The sequence below is a fragment of the Symsagittifera roscoffensis genome, chromosome 4, assembly GCF_963678635.1.
Source record: "Symsagittifera roscoffensis chromosome 4, txSymRosc1.1, whole genome shotgun sequence".
Taxonomy (NCBI): Eukaryota; Metazoa; Xenacoelomorpha; order Acoela; family Convolutidae; genus Symsagittifera; species Symsagittifera roscoffensis.
Window position 1 is genome coordinate 22,530,903 of NC_087065.1, and position 20,725 is coordinate 22,551,627.

General features: G+C 34.6%; 3 protein-coding genes across 4 annotated transcripts in view; 1 reads left to right on the plus strand and 2 right to left on the minus strand.

Annotated features, from left to right (window-relative positions):
* Nucleotides 1-20,725, plus strand: part of LOC134844416 (UBX domain-containing protein 1-like) — a 583,758-nt gene that overhangs the window by 464,592 nt on the left and 98,441 nt on the right. The window lies entirely within an intron of this gene.
* Nucleotides 1-20,725, minus strand: part of LOC134844457 (propionyl-CoA carboxylase beta chain, mitochondrial-like) — a 293,941-nt gene that overhangs the window by 221,586 nt on the left and 51,630 nt on the right. The window lies entirely within an intron of this gene.
* On the minus strand, nt 1,755-17,784 carry LOC134844121 (SAP domain-containing ribonucleoprotein-like). 2 transcript variants are annotated; one of them, XM_063860622.1, is made up of 3 exons: nt 17,526-17,784; nt 2,808-3,195; nt 1,755-2,089 (listed from the first exon to the last, which is right to left on the minus strand). In XM_063860622.1, the coding sequence occupies exons 1-3, from the start codon at nt 17,775-17,777 to the stop codon at nt 2,025-2,027; spliced, it is 705 nt and encodes a 234-aa protein (XP_063716692.1). In that variant the 5' UTR covers nt 17,778-17,784; the 3' UTR covers nt 1,755-2,024. The 2 variants fall into 2 exon arrangements, with proteins under 2 accessions (XP_063716692.1, XP_063716691.1); XM_063860621.1 differs by having other exon boundaries at nt 2,802-3,195.

Here is a 20,725-nt window from a genome sequence, read left to right on the forward strand (position 1 = left end):
AACTTATTGTAGTTTTCGAGATATGATGTTTTTTAGAAAACTTAAATTTGAAGTTTCTCAAAGTTTGAAATTCTCAACGCTGCAGTTGGGTACTGACAGAGTACTCTCAGGAGTTGCAATTCTTGCGTCCAAATGCGACTGCTCCATTGCTTTTATTTTCGGAGATATGAGTCTGCTTAATTCATTTTAAAACTTTTCAAAGAATTTTTATATACAAAACTTCACAAAAATTTATGGTTTTCGAAAATTTGAAGAAAAAAAAAACTGAACCAAAAAAACTTTACAAAAATTGAAATTATCAACCCAATAACTGGGTGCTGTCAGAGTACACTCGAAGGATGCAGATCTGAATGAAGTTTTTTATGAGTTAATAAAAATTCGAAGCACCGGAGGTGCGTTACACGCTAGCTTAATTTAACTGAATTATTTTGCCTACACCTATGTTTTTAAAATAAAGTTTCTTGGCCTTAGCAGAAGACAAGAGCTCTCCATTGGTTCCCCATTTCACTTTAAGTTATCATATTTGTTTCCACAATCTAATGTGCAAGTAACGTAAAATTACAAGGTTAGGTAATTAAAGAATTTGTAGTTTAACAAAAGGTTACTTTATGATACACCTCAGCGATATTGAACAGACAAGAAGCTACAGTTCGCAAACTCAAGCAAAAAAAAACTGAAAAATCAAAAACAAAGTGAAACAAGGAAGCCGAATGCTGCGCAGATAGAACAGAACTTTCCAATCACATTCATTAAAAATTATGTAAGGTTTTTCTATCATTTTTTTTTCAAATTAGTGTAGTTTTTTGAGCGTGGTGTGATGAAAGAGAATTATAAACACGAAAAAAAACTTTGAACTAACATAATCGATAACAATTGTATTCATAAAACGAATTAAACTTAAATTTTAGCACATTATTTTTTTGGACTAGAAAGCGCTAAAGGAGGCTCTTAGAACTAGTTTTTTTTTTTTACTTAAGTCAATATTTCTTATCCCAGATAACCAATTTCCAACCTCAATCGCTTAACCTGTTTTTCTCTTCAATTTGACAAATTTTCGCATTGTCCTTCGATGTCACTTTTCGATGCTTATTTGTGGTTCCTGATTTTGATGGGGAAAAACAAGAAGAAACGGGAAAAAGAATACCAAGTTCTCTCCTCGTTTTCAATGGTTGGAATAAAAATGCCATTATTTTGCTATATGCCGGAACCGAACCTCCTTTGCGCCTCACGTTCTTGCATCTGCGCTACGATCGCTTGCAAAACTACGACGACTCGGCGCCAATAATTCAGCTACAGTTGTTATAAATTTCAATGTGCCGGAATTCACCCTCTGACCAGTCGATTACGAGTCTCACTTCCTCGCATCTGCGCAACGGTCGCTTGGAAAGAAACTAACGCTAGCTACCAATAAAGCAACTACATAAGCTTTAAATTGCCAATGACTGGAATCACCATAGTACCACCATATGGGCACATTTTTCCGATTTTGCATGGGAAAAAATTACTTCGTAGTATTACACTACGCTTTGTATGTGTAAAAACATTAGTACTCAAACTCCGAGAAGCATTTAAACACGCTAAGGGTCTCATTTGCCGTCCTCTAGGGGTTAAATTTAAATTGAATACCGTTCAAATACACGTTAAAATTTGTTTTCATCTCTTTAGAAGAAATTCATACTTTCTTTAGTAACGAAGGCTTGATTTCTCTACTGCTGTTCACTTTGAAGTGTGTCTGAAGGATTGTTGCAAAAGAATTCGAAGAAAGGTCAATTCACAACAATAACATAAAACAGCACATAAAACTAGGCAAAAAATTCTCCCACTAGATGAGCCTCATTTATATCTATCACTTCGATTCCACAATGTTCTTTTAGATTACGCGCATCAAGAATCAATTACAAAGTACGGCCACCAGCTTTGAGGATAAATTTCGCGATCAAAGGAATATATATAAAGTGTAAATTGAGAAGATATTGCAAACAACTTTTTTAAATAGGGTCTTTGCATGCCAGTTCTGTTTACGCTTATGCAGCAGTGATCAGTCCGAACTTCTCTGCACGTTTCTTCTTCATCTCATCGTCTGGGTTTCCTATAATCGGTTAAGATATTTCTGATTGAACCCGCAAATATATTATGACTTAAATTACTTCACCTTGAAACCGATTTCACTCTCTAGGTTAAGACCAAAATTTAAAACATAGCCAACACAGTTGGGAAAGAGACAATGAACGCAAGAAAAAAGAAAATGACTTAATCTTGAAAAATTTTCAACTTTCGAACTTAAAAAAGAAAATTATATGGCCTTAAAGCTCTTTGAAATTCACGAACCTTCATGATTGACAATTTTTCGATTCAGCACATTTGAAAAACTGGATCAATAGGTAAAGTTTTTATTCCGCTGGGAAATGTGAAAAAAAAAATACTTTCGAAACTAGAAGTTGATCACGTTTTTCGCGACCTTTACACTTTTGCTCGTCGATAGTGGAGTTTGCCTTCCTTTTAACAAATGAAATGAACTAAACTAAAAAAAGATATCAGAAAGCAAACCACGAAAAATCATATTTGAGCGTGAACAAACTTTAAAATTTTTCCAGTAACAGAAACAAAAAATCATCACGACCTATCTAACAGTATTCACTGAGTTTATCGAGTCTTAGAAAAGGAAGAATTTTTTTTATTACACATCAACTTATGAAGTCAAGTTGTTAATCCATATATATATATATATGTTAGCGGCAACCTTTTCGGTGTAGTTTCGAGGGGAAAACAAATAGTGAACAACGAAAACATCAATATTTCACCTTTACCTAGCTGAGTCTTGAAGCGTTCGGCTCTAGCTTCTTTGGCCGCCGTCTCGGCCGAAGGGTCACTGTTAGGGACACCAAACCTCTTGGCTCTCTCCGATTTCTTCTCACTGTCTTCAATTTTTGCAAGTTTCGAGTTCGTTACTTCTCCGAACCTTTCTGCTCGTCTCTTGAGTGTCTCTGGATCCACATTGACGTCATTGGCCTTAATTTCCTTCGCAGAAACGGAAGTGCTACTACTTGATAGAACGACGCCGAATCGTTCAGCTCGCTCCGCTTTCTTTAGCTCGTCATTCTTCGTTCCGAACTTTTCAGCTCTGCGTTGCAATTTTTCGGCTTCTGTCATTTCGGAAATGCTTTTGACTGCAACTGTTTCCTCTTTTGGGGTATTCTGAAAAAATTAAGCGTATTCAACAATTAAAAGGGTTGCTATTTCCTGTACACGAGATTAATTCGCCTCCAGCTTCGTTTTTTTGCACAGGCACATTGCGAATTACCCATTTTCATTACAATTTCGCCAGCCGATATGTCTAAAAGTGGGATACAGTATGACTTATGATGCAAGGCATACTAGAATTGATAAGATTATGACTTGTATCGAGAAAAGACTATGACACTACGCGAGTTAGCTGGCTCGTGTAAAGACTAATTAACCTTTTAAGCGAACAAAAGTTGAAAGCGAAATTATACAACATTTCTATTTAATTTAATAATTACGTCAATAAATCAAAATTACAATCAGTTCTCGTAAGAACAACTCAAATCTGAACAAACTTCAAATTGTCTTGATTAAAACGACATAACTACATAATATACCAACAATATAAACTTTCAAGAATACTAATATAACTTTCAAAGTGTAGTGTAATGTAGTCCACGAGTTAAAATTAAATTTTCAAGAAATTGAGCTCTCAGCTCTGCACATGAAAGGATTCCACGTGTTTTAGCTGATTCCAGTGATTTTTTAAACAAGCCCGAAAAATCTATATTCCGAGTTAATAACTTTTCTTAATCGCAAGCTTAAAATGGCCGAAACCATTCATTCATAAAGGTCAAAAAACCTTAGAAAAAAATCTAAAATTGTACACAGAGGTGAAGCTGAGCTTCGCACACTTGCTATACAAAACATGAAAGCGGCTTCAAATAAAAAAATAGAAAACTAAATCTATCAAAATGAATAGAGCGGCCCTTTTCCTTTCCCCACCTTCAAAAAAAATTATTATAATTTAAATTCCTGTTCATATTGTCCGATTGTCATAAAAATTGACATGCAGATAAATTAGGCCATGACAAACATACTTGGTCTTCATAATCAACCTTGTAAAACTACTCGTTAGACTACAAAATGGATGCTCGCGTGAGGTGGAAGAAAGGAAAAAGAGCCTATAGAGCTAGTTTCAAAATGAAAAACAAGCCAAGGCAATAGAAAGTAAAACTCAGATCGAAAAAAATTTACCAAGCGGTACCAAAGCCGAAAACACCTAAACAGAAATCACTTAATCTGAAAAAAAATCAACAAGACTTATAAAAACTTTCCCCCTCATTCTCAAAACACACATTCCTTTATTCACCCGTCGAATGAAACAATATGAGGCCACTAAACCGATATAAAACAAACCGAAACTATTAAGTCGAAAAAAAAACACAAAAAAAATTTAAAAAGTTTAAGACAAAAAAATTTTTATCAAAAAGTTTAATCAAAAAAATTTAAAAATTACTTAAAAACTATTATTAAGTCCCCCTCACCCTCAAAACACGCGCACGCACACACACACACAAACTTTATTCTCGACGACCGACACAGGTTGAGGCCACTGAGCCAAAATAATATAGGCCGAAACTTATCAAACCGAAACAATACAAAAAAAAATAATCAAAAATTTCGAGGAAACAGGTTCTGGCCAGCTTCGGAACTTCGTTGTGTCGGGCATGGACGTTATCACTAAGCTACGTTTGCCAAATATGTTGAGTTTTTTTATTGAATAACATTACTATAATAAAGGTAACACAGAGGCAAAACGGAGTTTCGCACGACTTTCAATACAAAATTGTTTGCCAATGTGAAAAACTGCAACAAAATTTTCCAAAAAAAATATTTTTTAAAATTTAACCCTTTTGATTTCTAAAAGCTTTTTGATTACATCGAAACAGCCATTCCAAATTTGCAGAAAAAAAATCCTGAAATATTATTTTTATTTTTTATAAAATTTTCATAACACTACTATGTATCATCACCTTGAATGAATTTGAATAAAATTGCACAAATCTAATTATGACGCTAAAAAACTTGAAGCTAATTGCACAAATTTTTGAAAGAAAAAGAAAATGTGCACCCAAAAATAAATTTAAAATTTTTTTCTGTTCTAAAAGAAAATTTATAGTTCGTTTGAACAAAAATCCACCAACTATATTTACGCTCTTCAAATTTGAATTCAAAAAATGTTTCAGAAGCTATTTAAAAAGTTAATAAAACAAAACATCCTGTTAATAATCCGACAATCGAATGTAGATCAAGTATCACTTACAACAGCAGTTAAACAAATTGGTTAGAAGTGGAGATACTCTTAGACTAGAGATACTACACTGGTAACTTAGTTATCTACAGGAAAAAATCTAGTACGCGATTGCAAATCTCTTGCTTATCGCAAGAGTAAAAACACAAAAAAATTTGTTCAATTTATTCGGAAAAGTATCAGTCATAAAATATTCTGTAAATTCAAATAGCTTAAATGTGATATATTTTTTCTTAGGAATTCGGATGTTAAAATATATTCTCAAAATGAGTCAATTTTTCGCCGTCGCATTAAATTAATTGACACTTTTCCAACTATCCGTTGGCTATGTTTTGATTTTCTTCAAGTTTTGATTTTATCCTCCTTTCTTATTTTATTGGTCTTGTTTGTGAAGTGCAGCTTCGCCTCTGTGTTGATACTAGCACTCGTCCAATTACTGGCATCGTAAAAATCGGTTTTTTCGGCATGACAATTGACTTCAAATTCTGACTGTGATTTTAGATGTCACCAGAAGACAACCAAATGTAATGAATACTTGAAGACTAAGAGGGAAAGCAGAAAGGGTTTCTTACTGCATCTTGCAAAACAATTTATGGAAAAACTAATATCAAGCAACGGCCAAGCCAAATTCGCTTTAGTAAATTTCATAGAAAGCATTCAAAATATCATAACTTAGGTAAAATTTCAGCAAAAACGGTTGCCAGGAGTTTACTGTAACCGTTTCGATGAGTGTTGTCAATTAAATGTTGATACTAATATTGGCTCCAATAATTTTAAAAATTTTAGATATAATTTACAGACGGCGTAGTTATTGATTAATAATTGTACCTCCATCACGCAATTTGGAAAATTTGGTGCAACTTCTTTGTTTATTCTGATATCTTTTTTTACCTGAAATAAATAGCGAAATTGAAAACAAATTTAATAGCTCACTCATGACTGTTTGAGCACTTCGAACACCCACCAAGTCCCTCTCTTATTCTCGATTCAGTAATTGCACCAAAGGCCACAGAATGAGCCCTTTAGCTCAATTCAAATTCAGAGCAGTACATTCTTTTAGTTTCATTTATCCCCTGGATTCTCAACTGCATTTCAGGACAGTTTGTGAATCGCAGATGTCATAATTAATCGAAAAAAAATATTACCTTGGCCTCTTCTAAAAAAATGTGTTGTTAACCTCGTCTAGTAGTAGAAAATTTTAGAAGTGAAGTGACATCACAACTTGATGATTTTATTATTTACTGAGGTCTGTAATGGGACAACGCCCAATAACTGGGCAATAACTACTACTATAACTAACTGTGGACAAAAAAAGCACTTAATGGCAGTTCCAATTCTTCTTTCTCAATAAAAAATCTGGCAAACCATTAACTTACCTCATCTTCGTTTGTTAATCAGAAATCATAATAAAAAACGTGGGTGCTCGTTAAGAAGTACTAGCGTGCCCAACGCAGCCAAGCTGCATCGACAAATACAGATCTTGCAGATATACTATAACATAATGCAATATAAAGTTGATAGACAGTAGTCGATGTGAATGAATAGATAAATTTTAGAGTTTCAAACAGTAAAATCCTAATTTCAAACAGAGATTGGTGAACAAGAAAAATGTCTATAGATGAAATATACGTAAAACCACCGAAAGTGAATGCAACCGTGAAAATAGACTGGGGCATCCAGCAACGCTTTCTAATTCATTACAGAAGCGAAACTGAATTTCGCACAACTTTAGATGAAACAATTTTAGGATGACTCGACCATTAGAAAAAATTAGCAAATAGAACTTCGAACTATGTTACAATTGAAGAGCGATGTAGAAAAACGAGAAAGAAAAAACAAAAAGGAATTTTCTCGTGTTTGAATTCATTTGAGTTTTTCAAAGGTCCTAGACGGGTTGAATTTGGCATTCAAAAAATTGGTGCCAGAAATTTATTGATCTCAATAGTAGTACCGCACATTTGAAAATTTAAAAAATGGAAAACGAGCCGGTAGAATCGAACTCGACATCCAATAAGCTGAAACTCAGCCGCAAATTTTCAAAAAATGTATATATGGAAAAACTTCATGTAACGCTCACATATGATCCACGATAGCTATATAAGTAGCGTATGCAAAGTAAACTTCATAATTTGGAAACTAAACCGACATAGCTTAAGGCGACAACCATGAAGCAAAAAACCATCAGTAGAAAAACGTACAATGGTTTGAAATACAGATACAGCATAAGATACAGGAAAAGTAACTAGTACCCGGTAAGTAAATTTGAATTTTTCATAAACTTGAGCATGTAAGCAGCATTGCAGCATCATAAGTGATTCAAGGAGTTTGTTAAACTAATTGTAAACCGGAAAAAAGTCTATATTCCTATTTGATAACGCTTGCTAATAGCCAGCGAAATTAAAAAAAATTGTTCCTTTCTAAAGGTTCTTTTTTAAAGTTAAATGTACAGATCTCTCAAACAACAGGTTTTCGGATCTTCGCATTAACCCTAAAATGACCGAGAGCAAAAAATCACTTTTCACTTTTCTAAAAGACTATTCACTTACAATATCACTAATTTCACCAATTAGATTTCTGTTTAATTTACTTAGTTTTTTCCATTCATCCGTACGTAAATCAATTGCTGCCATTCACGATTTAATCAGAGGGTACAAATTAAAAAGCATAAGACGTTTTTTAACATTAATTTGTTATTTAAACTTGAGCTTTGGAACATTGTGCAATTTTTTGGAAAATCTATTGAAAATTTTTCAAAAACGCAGAATTTGAAGGCTGAAAGGATCTGAGCAGTCGAATTTTGCAACCCCATCTGCAACCACTGTGAGTAGCTTAACAAAATGAAGTCAGAAAGTCAAGAACTTCAAAAAACTTTTCAATTCTTAGTTTTGAATATATATTGAAAAACAAAAAAACTTTGTATCTCCAAAACAAAAAGGAGTTTGAGCAATCATACGTATGGAGTCCATATCTGCAACTGCGAAGATAAACTTGACATCATTGACACCATCCCGCTAAAGGGTCAAAAAACTCAAAATTTGGAAAAAAACTAATTCGATCTAACTTTTTTCAAAGATTTGATAACTGATAAAAACGCCATATCGCGGTAACTAAAAGGTAAAGAGCAGCCATGTTTGAAGGCCAGATTTTATTACTTTTTTGAATTTTTTTATATCATAAAAAACGTAAAATCTCGGAAAGTAAGAGAATTTCAGGGGTCATATTTGGAGACAACAGTACCCTCAACTATAACGTGTGGGAATTTCATATTTTGCGGTTCTTAAAAAGTTCTTAAGTTTACAGAAAAATTCAATAAAAATGGAAAAAATCGTCACATCTCAAAAACAAAAAGAATTTGGGTATTCATATTTGGAGGTCACTTACTCCTCAATCAGACTGAAGTTTGATTTCTGTGTGCATCAAGCACGTAAACATTCAAAAGAGTGGGCGAGATAACAGAACATTGGGGACGTCTGTACGTACGATTCTGAAAGAAAACAAGGCGCCCCTAAACTGCGTTTTGGCTAGCCTGCCGCTCAGATAGCCTGCGAGCCAATTACTTGGCGATGGCAGATTATGTCAAATGATTTCCATGAATATAACGTGGCCAGCAGAGTTCTTTCAGGTGGTGGTTTTTAACTAAAATCGTTGCTGATAAAAAAATTCAGTGTTTTTCTTGGTATTTCTGTTGTTTTTTCTATTTCTAGTCGGAGTTTTGTGTATTGAGCGATAAAAGCGTTAAATAATTAGTTGCTACTGACAGCTTCTTACCATTAGAAGAGATTGCATGAGATCCTGCTACGAAGCGAAGCTTTTTCCAAAACTTACTGGACGGCGTCTGGTGGATAAACGACCTGAGGAACTCGTCATTCCTTCTCCTTTTTCTTTAGCTGTTTTTCCATCAAATCTTGGTTTAGCTTATCAAAAAAGAGGTTGAGGGGTTTGCTAGTCTGATTTTATCACTCTCTTGAACTAGTTTTTTTTTTAGTTTCGGCTGTTACGGATTGATTGAGAAAACAATTGATAACAATTGATAAAAAAACACAAAAAAAATTTTAAAAGTTTAAGACAAAAAAATTTTTATCAAAAAGTTTAATCAAAAAAATTTAAAAATTACTTAAAAACTATTATTAAGTCCCCCTCACCCTCAAAACACGCGCACGCACACACACACACAAACTTTATTCTCGACGACCGACACAGGTTGAGGCCACTGAGCCAAAATAATATAGGCCGAAACTTATCAAACCGAAACAATACAAAAAAAAATAATCAAAAATTTCGAGGAAACAGGTTCTGGCCAGCTTCGGAACTTCGTTGTGTCGGGCATGGACGTTATCACTAAGCTACGTTTGCCAAATATGTTGAGTTTTTTTATTGAATAACATTACTATAATAAAGGTAACACAGAGGCAAAACGGAGTTTCGCACGACTTTCAATACAAAATTGTTTGCCAATGTGAAAAACTGCAACAAAATTTTCCAAAAAAAATATTTTTTAAAATTTAACCCTTTTGATTTCTAAAAGCTTTTTGATTACATCGAAACAGCCATTCCAAATTTGCAGAAAAAAAATCCTGAAATATTATTTTTATTTTTTATAAAATTTTCATAACACTACTATGTATCATCACCTTGAATGAATTTGAATAAAATTGCACAAATCTAATTATGACGCTAAAAAACTTGAAGCTAATTGCACAAATTTTTGAAAGAAAAAGAAAATGTGCACCCAAAAATAAATTTAAAATTTTTTTCTGTTCTAAAAGAAAATTTATAGTTCGTTTGAACAAAAATCCACCAACTATATTTACGCTCTTCAAATTTGAATTCAAAAAATGTTTCAGAAGCTATTTAAAAAGTTAATAAAACAAAACATCCTGTTAATAATCCGACAATCGAATGTAGATCAAGTATCACTTACAACAGCAGTTAAACAAATTGGTTAGAAGTGGAGATACTCTTAGACTAGAGATACTACACTGGTAACTTAGTTATCTACAGGAAAAAATCTAGTACGCGATTGCAAATCTCTTGCTTATCGCAAGAGTAAAAACACAAAAAAATTTGTTCAATTTATTCGGAAAAGTATCAGTCATAAAATATTCTGTAAATTCAAATAGCTTAAATGTGATATATTTTTTCTTAGGAATTCGGATGTTAAAATATATTCTCAAAATGAGTCAATTTTTCGCCGTCGCATTAAATTAATTGACACTTTTCCAACTATCCGTTGGCTATGTTTTGATTTTCTTCAAGTTTTGATTTTATCCTCCTTTCTTATTTTATTGGTCTTGTTTGTGAAGTGCAGCTTCGCCTCTGTGTTGATACTAGCACTCGTCCAATTACTGGCATCGTAAAAATCGGTTTTTTCGGCATGACAATTGACTTCAAATTCTGACTGTGATTTTAGATGTCACCAGAAGACAACCAAATGTAATGAATACTTGAAGACTAAGAGGGAAAGCAGAAAGGGTTTCTTACTGCATCTTGTAAAACAATTGATGGAAAAACTAATATCAAGCAACGGCCAAGCCAAATTCGCTTTAGTAAATTTCATAGAAAGCATTCAAAATATCATAACTTAGGTAAAATTTCAGCAAAAACGGTTGCCAGGAGTTTACTGTAACCGTTTCGATGAGTGTTGTCAATTAAATGTTGATACTAATATTGGCTCCAATAATTTTAAAAATTTTAGATATAATTTACAGACGGCGTAGTTATTGATTAATAATTGTACCTCCATCACGCAATTTGGAAAATTTGGTGCAACTTCTTTGTTTATTCTGATATCTTTTTTTACCTGAAATAAATAGCGAAATTGAAAACAAATTTAATAGCTCACTCATGACTGTTTGAGCACTTCGAACACCCACCAAGTCCCTCTCTTATTCTCGATTCAGTAATTGCACCAAAGGCCACAGAATGAGCCCTTTAGCTCAATTCAAATTCAGAGCAGTACATTCTTTTAGTTTCATTTATCCCCTGGATTCTCAACTGCATTTCAGGACAGTTTGTGAATCGCAGATGTCATAATTAATCGAAAAAAAATATTACCTTGGCCTCTTCTAAAAAAATGTGTTGTTAACCTCGTCTAGTAGTAGAAAATTTTAGAAGTGAAGTGACATCACAACTTGATGATTTTATTATTTACTGAGGTCTGTAATGGGACAACGCCCAATAACTGGGCAATAACTACTACTATAACTAACTGTGGACAAAAAAAGCACTTAATGGCAGTTCCAATTCTTCTTTCTCAATAAAAAATCTGGCAAACCATTAACTTACCTCATCTTCGTTTGTTAATCAGAAATCATAATAAAAAACGTGGGTGCTCGTTAAGAAGTACTAGCGTGCCCAACGCAGCCAAGCTGCATCGACAAATACAGATCTTGCAGATATACTATAACATAATGCAATATAAAGTTGATAGACAGTAGTCGATGTGAATGAATAGATAAATTTTAGAGTTTCAAACAGTAAAATCCTAATTTCAAACAGAGATTGGTGAACAAGAAAAATGTCTATAGATGAAATATACGTAAAACCACCGAAAGTGAATGCAACCGTGAAAATAGACTGGGGCATCCAGCAACGCTTTCTAATTCATTACAGAAGCGAAACTGAATTTCGCACAACTTTAGATGAAACAATTTTAGGATGACTCGACCATTAGAAAAAATTAGCAAATAGAACTTCGAACTATGTTACAATTGAAGAGCGATGTAGAAAAACGAGAAAGAAAAAACAAAAAGGAATTTTCTCGTGTTTGAATTCATTTGAGTTTTTCAAAGGTCCTAGACGGGTTGAATTTGGCATTCAAAAAATTGGTGCCAGAAATTTATTGATCTCAATAGTAGTACCGCACATTTGAAAATTTAAAAAATGGAAAACGAGCCGGTAGAATCGAACTCGACATCCAATAAGCTGAAACTCAGCCGCAAATTTTCAAAAAATGTATATATGGAAAAACTTCATGTAACGCTCACATATGATCCACGATAGCTATATAAGTAGCGTATGCAAAGTAAACTTCATAATTTGGAAACTAAACCGACATAGCTTAAGGCGACAACCATGAAGCAAAAAACCATCAGTAGAAAAACGTACAATGGTTTGAAATACAGATACAGCATAAGATACAGGAAAAGTAACTAGTACCCGGTAAGTAAATTTGAATTTTTCATAAACTTGAGCATGTAAGCAGCATTGCAGCATCATAAGTGATTCAAGGAGTTTGTTAAACTAATTGTAAACCTGAAAAAAGTCTATATTCCTATTTGATAACGCTTGCTAATAGCCAGCGAAATAAAAAAAAATTGTTCCTTTCTAAAGGTTCTTTTTTAAAGTTAAATGTACAGATCTCTCAAACAACAGGTTTTCGGATCTTCGCATTAACCCTAAAATGACCGAGAGCAAAAAATCACTTTTCACTTTTCTAAAAGACTATTCACTTACAATATCACTAATTTCACCAATTAGATTTCTGTTTAATTTACTTAGTTTTTTCCATTCATCCGTACGTAAATCAATTGCTGCCATTCACGATTTAATCAGAGGGTACAAATTAAAAAGCATAAGACGTTTTTTAACATTAATTTGTTATTTAAACTTGAGCTTTGGAACATTGTGCAATTTTTTGGAAAATCTATTGAAAATTTTTCAAAAACGCAGAATTTGAAGGCTGAAAGGATCTGAGCAGTCGAATTTTGCAACCCCATCTGCAACCACTGTGAGTAGCTTAACAAAATGAAGTCAGAAAGTCAAGAACTTCAAAAAACTTTTCAATTCTTAGTTTTGAATATATATTGAAAAACAAAAAAACTTTGTATCTCCAAAACAAAAAGGAGTTTGAGCAATCATACGTATGGAGTCCATATCTGCAACTGCGAAGATAAACTTGACATCATTGACACCATCCCGCTAAAGGGTCAAAAAACTCAAAATTTGGAAAAAAACTAATTCGATCTAACTTTTTTCAAAGATTTGATAACTGATAAAAACGCCATATCGCGGTAACTAAAAGGTAAAGAGCAGCCATGTTTGAAGGCCAGATTTTATTACTTTTTTGAATTTTTTTATATCATAAAAAACGTAAAATCTCGGAAAGTAAGAGAATTTCAGGGGTCATATTTGGAGACAACAGTACCCTCAACTATAACGTGTGGGAATTTCATATTTTGCGGTTCTTAAAAAGTTCTTAAGTTTACAGAAAAATTCAATAAAAATGGAAAAAATCGTCACATCTCAAAAACAAAAAGAATTTGGGTATTCATATTTGGAGGTCACTTACTCCTCAATCAGACTGAAGTTTGATTTCTGTGTGCATCAAGCACGTAAACATTCAAAAGAGTGGGCGAGAGAACAGAACATTGGGGACGTCTGTACGTACGATTCTGAAAGAAAACAAGGCGCCCCTAAACTGCGTTTTGGCTAGCCTGCCGCTCAGATAGCCTGCGAGCCAATTACTTGGCGATGGCAGATTATGTCAAATGATTTCCATGAATATAACGTGGCCAGCAGAGTTCTTTCAGGTGGTGGTTTTTAACTAAAATCGTTGCTGATAAAAAAATTCAGTGTTTTTCTTGGTATTTCTGTTGTTTTTTCTATTTCTAGTCGGAGTTTTGTGTATTGAGCGATAAAAGCGTTAAATAATTAGTTGCTACTGACAGCTTCTTACCATTAGAAGAGATTGCATGAGATCCTGCTACGAAGCGAAGCTTTTTCCAAAACTTACTGGACGGCGTCTGGTGGATAAACGACCTGAGGAACTCGTCATTCCTTCTCCTTTTTCTTTAGCTGTTTTTCCATCAAATCTTGGTTTAGCTTATCAAAAAAGAGGTTGAGGGGTTTGCTAGTCTGATTTTATCACTCTCTTGAACTAGTTTTTTTTTTAGTTTCGGCTGTTACGGCAGTTGTACAAAAACGGAAGCGGCCTGCTGAAGTATAGCGCCAGACACCTCTTATTCTACGTTGGAGGGAAATTATTTGTAAAAATCTATGAACCGATTGCAATACTCTGATCGCAATGGTAACCACATGACTTTGATCATTGTTTTGTGGATCAGATTTTTCTGTAGGTAGCAAAAAAACTTTCAAAAATGTATTTGAAAAACTTGCTTAGAACATACTTCACCAACTTTATCGTACCGCGTGTTTGATATCTGTGATTTCAATTTAAGAAAACTGTGGCCTCACTTCTCGTTGTAAAAACGTCCTGTCAATTTATTTATCTAGCACGATTCTACTGGTTTTTAAAAAAAAAAAATAACTTGCACGAAGTATCAATTCACAGGAAAAACGTTGAAACTAATATATTTTCTAATGCATAATAATAAATCAGTTGCCCTGACAGTTACATTGTTAGTTAATTTGAGTAGCATATCCAAAAACTTCTGTGGCGGCAAAAGTTCAACAATTTCAGGATACTTTCAACACAGAGACGAAGCGTAGCTTCGCACCACTTGTGATACCACACAAACATAAGTCGAAGAAAATAAACTAGGAGACCTGAAATTTTTGTATGTCTAAAAACAACTAGGGTTCCAGCTAAAGCTGGAGGTACGAGCTTGATATTGAATGAATTTGTTACACTGATGCGGCACAATAAATGTGATTCAAAAATTGACTTTGCCCAAAATCTTTCTTGTATCAGAAAGAAGATAAATTTTGAGACAATCAATATTCCCATGGAGATAACATTTCTCACACAAAATATTAGGGAGTCACCGCTTCTGCGCTAACAATTATCGCAACCGGTTTTTTAAATTCATAACTTATTGCTGCAAATCCATAACTTATTGCTGCGAAAAGCAGCTTGTGACACCTTAAGCTGAAAAGATTCTCCAAGCCAGGTTTGTCGATTGAACTCAATGACAAGATAATTTTCGCGTAAAGTCAAATAATTTCCAAACAACTGTCGATGTTTCAAAACGTCGACTTGTCTAAGGTCATAACTTTTCTCTTACACAAACCGGGCAAAGCCCATCAAAAATGTTGACTTTGTACATGTTGTTTCGATTAAACCTATGACATCAGATTTGACAGGATAGTTAGCAAAAAAAGTCCAATAACAGTCAACAAATCAAAAATTGGATATTTCCAGGCATCATAGCTTTATGTGTGAAAAAGCGCAAAACGGCTTATGCCGAAAGAATGCACGCAACCTGTAACTTCGATTGAACCCAAAACTTCAAAATTGTGAGTGTAGTTTTCAAACAAAACAAAAACTGAAAAACGGTCAAAAAATCAAGACTTCCGAGGGCCATAAATAACTCTTGTATCAGAAAAATTTGGCGTAGCCACGTACGCAAAAGAGCTTCCAACAACATGTTTTTTTGAATTGTACCCATAATCTAAGATAAGACAGGGAAGATTCAAAAAGTTTAACGAGGTCGAAAAACCAAAAATTGGACTATTCCGAGGGCCATAACTTTATGTGTAAAAAAATTGGCCGTGGCCGCATATGCCGGGAGCTTTTCAACGCCGTTCTATCCATTGAAACCAAAAACTCAGTTTTGAGGCAAGTAGTTTTCGAAATAACGAACAATCAAAAATATGGGTCAAATATTCCCCCACAAAAATATGGGTCAAATACTTCCCCACAGACTTTTTCGATAACTGTAGACAGAGTGGTCAATTAAAAAGACTCTAGAGGATTATGCAGGCTCACAGTGGAGTGAGCAGTCTTTCACTTGTTAGCCTCTGAGAAAATTTCTGAGAAAAACTAAAAAAATTCAAAGATTTTGGAAACAATTTTCCATAACGAAAAAAAAGAAAAAATTTCAACAAAACAATTGGTAAACAAAAAACCATCATGAAAAATGAGGGAGGGAGTGTTAAAACTGTTTCCCTTGACACAGCCAAAAATTAGGTCATTAAGCCGATAAAAAACAGGCCGAGGAATTTTTCAGCGAAACAAAAAACTAAGAAGCAAATACGAAGTCAAGGTAAGTACAATTACATTTTGTAGGAGTAAATCAAACACTAAAAGCATCATTGAAAAAAAAAAGCACACAGCAAAAAAAAAACAATTCCAAGATGTGAAAAATAAGCCGACACCAGATAAGCATACAAGTAATTGGCCGAAAATTTTATTTGAAACAATACTTCCCATTAAAAAACAGATCCTGATTCAAACCCAGAACCTTTGCCGTCCAAGGCATATTCGTTACCTCCAAGCTCAGTTTACTGGGATCGCAAAAGTTTGAAATCATTATGAAACAAGATACAAGTGAGTCTGTTAAACAAGTTGTTAACCCGAAAAAAGTCTATATTCCAGTTTGATAACACTTGCGAATCGCAAGCGTAATAAATCATTTATAGGTATTTCCAATTAGTATAACTGTTATATGGTTTCACTAATTTTAACGTTGATTTGACTGACGTTTACCTTGGACCATCGCCATTTTTTTAGAACATAATTCGAAACACAAAGATGAAGCGGAGCTTCGCAACACTTGCGATGTAACAAAGAATTGCATAAAAAATATAGTAAATACAGAAGGAAGTCGAAAAATTGGGTCAACCTCCGTTAAAACCCGAAAACATAACAATGGACAGCCAAAAGCATGAAAAACTATTTCAACCTCGAGACTACGCAATACAACCCTATTAAAAACCAATTAAATGAACAGAAAACGAAAAACAAAAAAATATTCAAAATCAGAGTTGGTAAATTTGAACATAACCACTAGACAGTTGGAAAAGAGTCTATGAGCGCAAGTAAACAGAAAAAAATACTGACTCAGAAAAATATCAACTTTCGAAATGCGACGAAAAAGGGCCTCGAAGCTATTTGAATTTCTTGAACAATTTATGATTGACATCTAAATATTAGATTATATCACTGAAAAGTGAAAAAAGCGGAAAATGAGCCGAGAGAGATTACGACAAAACCCACAAAGCCGGAAACAATTTCAAAGTTTTTCATCAATTATAATTGAAAATTTATTAACTACATAAAATGAAATTAAAAAAATTTTCAAGCAAAGGAGCGCTTCAGTAAATGCACGTAGTATTTCTTATAGATTTATAAGAAAAGCTGTTCACGCGATAACATTCTAATTCCCGATTACAAAAAACAATTGCTATCGCTGGTGAAATTAGGTTATAACGGGTGCATACATCTTAATGAGTACCAAAATTCCGTTAAAGGATTCAGTCACCTGTAAAAAGAGCTTTTGTTATCAAAAATACACATATATATTACATTTTCCTTCGTAGAATCTTTTGCTTGCTGGGGTACTGCAGTGGTTTTGGTAGCAGGTTTAACCTTCGGTTGCTCTGATTGAATTTCTTTTTCTGGTTCAGGTGCCGCCTTTTCTGTGGGTGCATTCAAATATTCAGTGAGACGAGTAATGAGATCTTGCTTCTTTCCCGATACATTCAGCTTATACTCCATGAGAAGTTTTTTGAGCTCAGGTACTGTCATTGTTTTCAAATCGTTGACTGCAACAGGCATGATTGCTTCTTCTGAAAACAAATACTAAACATAACTATGCACTACTTAGATATTTTATGATAGCTGAGTGGGGACCGATCGTTTGAATAAAGAGTGACAACTGAGTCTTTAGCAGACCAACGGAAACAACGTGATGCATGATTGATTGAAACTCAAAAAGACGCTCAGCCTCGGGTCAAGGCTTACAATTAAGACAATTATCTCACGATTTGTCAAAAAAAACTATCACTTGAAAAACATCAAGAGTCTAAATTAGCGGCAAATTAAAAATTTACGCTCGCAAAAACAACTTCCGAACGAAACCGCAGCGTAGCACGCGATCGCTACTCGCAGTTATGCCGGGTCCTTACGTACAGAAAAGCAAAAACAGCTATAAAGGATTGTAATTTATTATTTAAAGAAGATCCAACAGTAGCAACGTATGGAAAAACTTCAAGGATATTCTTCAAATTTCTTTAATGGAAATCTGAGCCAGTCGGTCATATTTGGAAGTTTGACCTTGCGAAATACGGACAGCGTAATTTTGGGGTGAAATGTAATTTTTCAAAAATTTGAATTGAGCATATCATGCTCAATGAGAAACCATCTAGCTGACCCAAACGTTCAGTTAAGCACATGGGAAAAACTGCATGAAAGAGTTAGTCGAAAAATTCGTGCCTTTAATTAAGATACGCAGCAGTGGCAACCAAATGCCACTAGCAAGGGCGGTGCGCATGAAGATAAAAGAAAAAAAGAAAGCCTGGAAAACATTCAAAAATTATCAAACAGCCGACAATTTAACCAAATATAAAACCAAACGAAATGAAGTTAGATCTGCCACGCGATCGGAGGCACTCACACGTGAAAAAGAAATATCATCAGAAGTTAAAACTAATCCGAAAAAGTTCTGGAAATACGTGCGCCAAAAAACTACCATAAGAGAAGCAATCCCCGCTTTAATAAAACCAAATGGTATGCTAACTGACACAGGCGACGAAAAGGCAGAAGTGCTCTCAAACTTCTTTGCATCGGTTTTCACTGACGAACCCCCGGGTAACTGGGAGATCAGCCCTCCACCAACCGCCAGCATTGATGACAACCTGGAGCTAACAATGAATGACATCCGAGAAGAACTCAATCGGTTAGACACTTCAAAGTCGCCGGGACCGATGGAATTCATCCTAGGGTCCTATTTGAATTAGGAGAATTCATCTTAAAACCACTTTTGATTATTTTCCAAACCTCTTGGGAGACAAACAAATTACCCGAAGACTGGAAGTTGGCTAACATTTCTGCAATATTTAAAAAAGGTAAAAAATCGATGGCAGATAACTACAGACCAATCAGTTTAACAGGTAATTGATGACTTCACCTGAAAGTAATTGATGACTTCACCAGGGCAATGGACAAACATGAAAATGTCGACGTGATATACTTGGACTTCAAAAAAGCCTTCGATTCGATACCACACAAAAGACTAATCGGAGTTCTTAGACAGTATGGAGTAACTGGAAGTACCTTGAACTGGATAACAGACTTTCTTTTGGGACGACAACAGAGAATGGTAATCAACGATTCAAGATCCTCATGGCAACCAGTAAAAATTGAGATACCCTAGGGTTCAGTACTCGGCCCAGTACTGTTTTTGATAAACATCAACACAATGCCGGACAAAATAGCGTCAAAAATATATCTGTTTGCTGACGATGCGAAATTATACCGTCAAATTGAAGACAAATCGGATGTAACACGCATACATGAAGATTTACAATCACTGAAAACTTGGTCAGGCTAAAATCTTTTGTCCTTTACTATCGACAAATGTGTTCACATGACAATAGGAAACAAGAAATTGGATATGGAGAGGATTTATAAAATCAATGGCGAAAACATTAAAGAAGTGCAACTAGAAAAAGCCCTGGGTATCTGGCTTGACAACAAACTGACATTCGAAACACACATCACTAAAAAAGCCAATAAGGCAAACGGCATGATAGCAGTAATTAAGAAAAGCTTCGCTAAAGTCACGAAACAAGTATTTTTAAACATCTACAAATGCTTGATACGGCCACACCTTGAATTTGCGAACTTAATCTGGCACCCAAGACTAATCAAGCATCAAAAGATCTTAGAAAACGTACAAAGAAGAGCGACGCGTCTAGTTAGTGGTATGAAAAATCTATCCTATTACGAACGCCTTAAAGAACTGAAGCTATCATCGCTGGAATACAGAAGGAAAAGAGGGCTAATGATAGAAATGTATACAATCTGCTATGGTTTGTATGATAGGAATGCCACTGCGGGACTATTCGAGCGGAAGGATAGGGATTCTAGCGGTAACGCTTGTAAAGTAGTAGTACGTAAAGCAAATCTAGAAATGCGAAAAAAATTTCTTCACGATTAGAGCACGTTCGAGGTAGAAAAACACAAGAGATAGTGTTCCTGACTCTTGAGCCAATGGTTATAGGGCCTATTTTTCTTTAACCTCATATGTGACTTAAGTAGGCGACTGTTACATAGTGTTTTCATGGCGCTCCTGGGTGTTTTTACGAAATCATGACTACGGAGTCGAACCCACTTGACACAGCTCCGGGCTACATGCCCATTCTAGAGTACCGGTAGTACGGTTCAGCGGCAATGTGTAAACCTTCCGGTCGTACCGTGATAGCTTTTTAAGAAAACTCGAGAAAACTTCTTGGTACGCTCTCCGAACAAGACCTAGCTAGTCGAGTAAGGGGAGGTAACTAGGGGGACTAAAAACCAAGCAAAAAGACAAAAAGCGAAACAAAAACCAAAAAAGAATAGAAAAAGGAACAAAAACCATACTACAAAAAAATGACATTGACTTTGACACCAGATTAGTTGGATCAAACCTTTATATTAATTAAATAGTATACCCAATGTGTTTTCTGTTTTCATAAGACCCATCGTTTCGATTGTTTCAGCAATTTAAAAAGATGCCGCCCGAG

Excerpts from the sequence above, each read along its gene's own strand:
- LOC134844121 (XM_063860621.1), bottom strand. The coding sequence starts at position 17,777 with ATGCCTGTTGCAGTCAACGATTTGAAAACAATGACAGTACCTGAGCTC. Across the intron at positions 3,196-17,525 it reads AAGATTCTACGAAGGAAAAT|AATACCCCAAAAGAGGAAAC; the intron begins GTAATATATATG and ends TAATTTTTTCAG. Across the intron at positions 2,090-2,801 it reads CAAGACTCAGCTAGGTAAAG|GAAACCCAGACGATGAGATG; the intron begins GTGAAATATTGA and ends AACCGATTATAG.